Genomic DNA, 6,000 nt, shown 5'->3' with positions numbered 1-6,000 from the left:
TGAATACGCTCTGACTTCTGCTGTCTCTAGTCTCTTCTCACCCATCTATTCCTAATCCTTCTGAGTGACTGACTGCTCCCACCGCAAAAAGAAAAACCTGCTTTATTTAGCATGTTTAAGAGACTGGATTCTGGCCCTGATTTACCTGAGCCTAATGTAGCAATCAAAAGCTTAGACTCTGGAGCCAAACCGCCTGATTTATGGCCTGCCATTAGGACTTCTTTTCCAAGTTAATTTCTCTTTGTAGTCTAACCAAAATAACCTCTCTCCATCTCTAACCTGCTTTTAAAGACCAGTTCACCTTACCACTCGCCTGAAAATAGTCGTCTTCTCTGAACTGCCCCAACACGGCACCTATTCTTCTCACCTCCAGCTTTGTGCAAATTACGTGCATCCTTTAAAAACATCTTAATCTCTCGGGGAAACACAATTTTCTTGAGAGCAGGATATTATTGTGTTATTTTTTATAACTCCAGTAAGTCACGATGTGACTTGACTTGTACATTGTGGTTACTTGAGAAATGTCAAATGAATGACATCAATTTACAGAAATAAATCTGACTCTGAGTGTCCCGCCTGCCGGACTAAATGTATTTATCCAAAATCATAGAACTTTTTATTAAAAAGGGTGAATATTCAAAATGTATGTCAAGTAAACCTTTAAAAAAATTAACTTAATTTCTTGAGGACCCAAAATCGTCCTCAAGACTATGTGGGTTACATGTATCAATACTTATCACATTAGGATTTTGGAATTATAACAGAAAAGTTTAAAATAATTCTTATTGTACTCGTTTTAAAAATAATGCGATAAATGTTAAGATAAATGATGTATTTTTTATTCATTATTTATGTTTTATTCATCTGCCCATTCTCCCGGGTCCGACCTGGCTCCCAGCACGGAGAAGATGCCAGACCCCATTAGGAAAAGCAGGGCGCTCTCCACCCCGACCTGCCGGCCGCCAGCTCGCGCGTGGCTCCTGCGACACGCGACCCCGCCCCTCCGCGCGCGGGCACCGGGTGCTAGGGCGCACGCGCAGGGCTCCTCCGGCTGCGGGGCAGGGCGCGCGGCCGCTGCTGTCCGTCTTCGTCATGGACACTTCGTGGGACGAGCTGACGCTTGCCTTTTCTCACACATCTATGTTCCCCTTTTTTGACATCGCTCACTACCTGGTGTCCTTGATGGCGCTGAAGCACCAGCCGGGTGAGTGCGGGGTGCCGCAGGCCGGCTCCTCAGGGACCCCACGGCGCGGACGGCCGAGCTGCGCCCGGCGCCGAGACCCGTAGCGGCGCTGCGGGGGCGCCGACAGCCGGCTCGTCCGACCCCTCGAGTACAGAGGGGAAACTGAGGCCAGAAGGGCAAGCAGCCCAGGAGTCGTCAAAGGAGGCGCAACCTGGGTCTGAGACGCCGCGTCCGGGGCGGGCCGGCCCTGCCCCCGCGAAGGACCCGCGGGAGTGACGGGGAAACCGCGGCGGCCTGGCGGCGTCCGGGGACAGCCCGTGCCGGTTCGCGACTGGCGCGGCCTCCTGGCGGCGCCGCCGCTTCCCTGGGAAGCATTGAAACGTCACCTGGGAGCAGGGCTCCTAGGGCAGCGAGTCGGGGTTAGTCGCTTGGACTGTTGAGTAGAGGTGGACTACTCTCCACGCAGGGAAGTTGGATGAACACCTAAAAAACCTCAGGCAGACGCACCAGTGTTCCCCCGTACCGCAGGCCCGCCACCTTGCTTAGCGTGCTGGAGTCTTGTTGAGACTGGAGGGGGTTCCTGTTTTCCGTCATGAGTGACACTGTGCAAGTAACACCCATTTGGCGTAGTTCCACTGTCTGTGGAGTGGAAATATAGTCTTAATACAGCATTTGAGTTCTTTTAAGTATAGGTCAGCAATACGTGTGTTTTATTTTACATTCAAGATACATTTGCTCCTATACTGCTTTACTTGTGCAGTTATCCTACGTGCCTTCCGTTTTATGGAGCTCTTCTTTCTTCGAGGGCATTTTGTCTATTTCTCCATGCTCATGCTGCCTTTAATCGGCCTTGTCCTACAGAGCGTTAATGAGAGCTTGACGGACTAATGCTTTTTTAAAAAAAATATTTTTTGGACCTTAGAAATAATTTTCACTTCCGTTGAAGTTTGTAGCTTAGTCTGAATCATTGTTTGGTAGTTTCGCCCTGGATAAGGGGAGTATTTTTGTTTAACATCAGGACAAGTAATCTGCATAAGATACTGCTTTTTTGATTTGAAAAGAAGTACGTTTTATTATTAGACTACATTTAGTATTTGATATTTATGTATATTTGTATATCTTCTGTAGGCTAAATCAGGTTCTCAAAGAGTGGCCCAGGAACCCCCAGGGTCAAAATTATTTTCATAACAATACACAGATACTATATGTCTTTTTCACACTCTTTTTCTCAGAAGTGTACAGTGCAGTTTTCCAGAGGCTGTATGATCTGTAATACTGTGATAGATTGCAGAAGCAGATAGGAGACTCCAGCCAGACATTGAAGAGATTGGCTAAAATTTAAGAGTGGGATTTTTCTTACTAAATGTTTTTGCTTTGGAAAACAGTTGTCATAAAGAATACATTATGTTAACATTTAGTGCATTCATTATTTTTAAAACGAATACATAAAGAACTTTTTTAAATAGTAATTTTTAATATACTAAATATTGCAACATGTAATCCATATAAACAAAATCTCTGGTGTTTTCAAGAATTTTTTTTAAAGTCAGACTTTTTAAAGGTTTAATTAACATACATTATATTCACCCTTTTTAATATAAAGCTATATAATTTTGGACAAACACATGTAGTCATATGACTACCGCCACAGTCAGCTATAGAACAGTTTCATTTCTTACTCTAGACTCCCTTCTGCTCCTTGTAGTCATCTTTTTCCCAGCCTTTGGCAACCATTCATCTGCTCACTAATATTAGGGGTGCAGAGGAGTCCTGAAACCAAAAAATTTAAGGCCCGCTGGACTAAATGAATGTTAATAAAGAATTCCACATGGTGTGAAAAATATTTTGTATTGCAGTACCAGTACTGTAAGCAGGTAAAAATGATAATATTCACCCAAAAAAGTATACATGTTTAAGCTTTTACCAGAAATGTCTTAGACTGCCTGTTCCCTTCTACAGTTTTGGCTGTTAAGAGTCTTAAATATCTTGTCAATTCTAATAATCAGAAAACAGTTTTCATTTGTATCTGTCATGGCTATTGACTAGTTTGTGCTTCTTAAGTTTATTGACCAGTTGTATTTATACTTCTGTAAATATATCTAGTTGGTCATATTAGAGGAGAGGAAGAGGGAGAGGGAAAATAGTGTATATGTGTAAATAAGCATAGAAAAATATCTGGAAGTTGTCACCCCTCAAGAGAGGAGTGTGACTCTACTGTGGAAGTAGAGAGGAAAGGGTAATGTTGCTTTCTTTTTATTTGTATTTACTTATGATGTAAATAGAGCTAATATTTATTGCGTACTGTATGCCAGGCCCCCATTCTAAGTGCTTTAAATGTACTCACTCATAGTCAAACTTTGTAACAACCATGTAAGGTAGGTTATTTTTTTCCTTTTACTCTTTTTAAAATACCTATATGTAGATCTATGTATGTCTTGTATAACTCTATCTTTATCTCCAAAGATGTGAGAAAGAAGTTAACTTGAGTTCACAGGAAGAGTAGGTGCTGGAGCTAGGATTTATACCTAGGCAATTAAGCTCTAGGGTCCATACGCTTAGGCACTCTCTGTTGCCTTTCAACATGAAGATGCCTCAGTATGACAGCTGATGTCCAAAAAACAAGGTCATACTTATTTACTATGTTGACTGATCAATGCTATAATTAATCACCAGTGTTCAGGGCAATACTGAATAGCGCCTATACACATAGATAGCAATGTGTATGTATTAGAGACATAGTGGTATTCCATCTTACACAGGGGTTTGGCTCTAAAAATCAGAATGACTATTGGAAAAGTCTTAGGTTTAGGGCAAACTGCTACACTGAAGATAGACCTCCTGTCTTTTAGTAAGTTCTCATAACTAATTTTTCTTCCAGATTTGAACAGGTCATCATTTCTTATCACCAGATGTATATCATTAAACCTTGGCATCATTTCACTTGACAGGATGTGTACACCACAGAAAATCCACATCTGCCAGTTCATGTTCACTCCTGGGCACATGATGTTGTGTGGAATGGTGGATTGCCCTATTTAAATTTTTATCTATCTCCCTCTTTTTTTCCTCCTGACATAGACAGATGAATTCCCATGTTAATACAAGTATGATAATGCTATGCTACTGAACTCACACATATATTTGCACAATTTTTGTTGTTTGTATTTGCTTAAATGGGTCTTTCCCTAAGAGATAACAGTTAACAGTTTGGTTTTGTGTTTTTGAAGACCTTATTTTATGCATTAACTGCATATGTATGTACTATGGAAATGCATAGTTTCTGTTTTTCTCTCGTGAATGATTTCTTATGGTGCATATATATTATTTATCTATATGCAATGAATATTTTTGTCATGTCAGTACTTGTAAAGCTGCTACATTCTTTTGAATAGAGGCATTGTATTCCTCAGATTTGATGTAACATAATTTGTTATAATTTTGTTTAATTAGTACAATAAATGAAGCTTTTATTTTTAAGGGTTCAGATACAATTAAGTAATATAATTAACATAATTACATTTAAAGCCCCTTTGACCATCTTCCCCAATCTCCTGCTTCTCTCAAGAGATAATAACAGTTTACATTTTGGTGTGTTGCAGGCCCTTTTCTTCCATGCAGACCCTTTTCTAGTATACATCTGTGTCTATAGAAATAAATAATGTTTTCTTTTTTGTTCACAAATTATACTGTGATATTGTTCAGCCTGATTGTATTTGGTTCTTTATTTTTGCTCTGTAGTATGTCTTGAGGCTCTTTCCTTGCTGATTTTGATCTACCACATTTTTTAATTACTCCTCTATAGTTTTCCATAGTACAAATGATCATGGATTGTTTAACTCTTCCATTGATAATGCTCATTTAGATTTTTTTCATTTTTTTCACAGTATAACAAGACAACACTGTTTTAATATTCTTGTATGAAATTCCCTGGACACTTGAATCAATTTAAAAATTAAATTTTAATTGATACTGTCAAATTTCTATTCATAATAATTTTTTATATTCTCACAAGAGTATTTGAATTTTCAACCTTTGCAATTTATTGATACCAAGCTGTAAATTTTTTATGCCAGTTTAATGTATGTGAAATAATATATTGTTTTATTTTGTTTTTCTTTGATTATTAGTGAGTTGAGTGAGTACTTCCTTTTTTGGGGCATGTTTATTAATCATTTATATTTCCTGCTTTGTGACTTGCCCATTTTTCTATTGATTTATTGGAATTTGCCTTATGTAGGTTGAAAAACATTTTATCAGTCTTTTGTCATGTAGAAGTTTTAAATTTTGATAAAGTCAGATACATAAATCTTTTTCTTCATGACTTATTCAGGTTAAGCACTTTTCTTTCTGTTTTTAGATTGCTAGATTTGTTTTAAAATCAGGAATGTTGAATTTTCATCATGTCACCTTTTACTATCTGCCTAAGGGGAGTGATCATGATGATTTGTTAGTAGAGTGAATAATTCTACTGAATTCCTAGATATTGAATCTTCCATAAATTCTTTGGATAAAATCTACTTGGTCATGATTTATTATCCTTTCAATTTGTTATTAACATGCATTATACTCCTAGGTTATAATTATAGCTGTGTCTTCTTCCTTTCTGTCTCCTTCCATTCCCCCTGTCTCTTTCCCTTCCTCCTTGCTCTCTCATTCTCTTTGTAGTTTTGATGTTGGGGTTATGTTGTTTCATAGAATGGAAAGGTTTTTTCCTTTGTTATATTCTATAGTGGTTACATAGCATAAATGTGAACAATCCAGAAATACTTGGTAAATGTTTTCCATTAATTATCTGAGTCTAGCACCTTTCTTAGGAT

The 6,000-nt window shown here is 38.5% G+C and overlaps 1 protein-coding gene across 2 annotated transcripts in view; it reads left to right on the top strand.

The window, feature by feature from the left end:
* The first annotated feature begins 857 nt into the window (after positions 1-857).
* Positions 858-6,000, top strand: part of TMEM38B (transmembrane protein 38B) — a 47,797-nt gene continuing 42,654 nt past the window's right edge. The window contains exon 1 of one of the 2 annotated variants that reach the window (XM_017679388.3): positions 858-1,204. Coding sequence is in view for 1 of the 2 variants with exons in the window: in XM_017679387.3 (XP_017534876.1) it covers positions 1,093-1,204 (112 nt within the window). In the remaining variant the exon portion in view is untranslated. The remainder of the gene's footprint in view (positions 1,205-6,000) is intronic. The other variant, XM_017679387.3, reaches the window with a different exon arrangement.

This window comes from Manis javanica, chromosome 2 (assembly GCF_040802235.1).
Source record: "Manis javanica isolate MJ-LG chromosome 2, MJ_LKY, whole genome shotgun sequence".
NCBI classification, from domain to species: Eukaryota; Metazoa; Chordata; class Mammalia; order Pholidota; family Manidae; genus Manis; species Manis javanica.
Note: the sequence above shows the minus strand (reverse complement) of the source record. Positions and strands in the feature narration are given on the sequence as shown.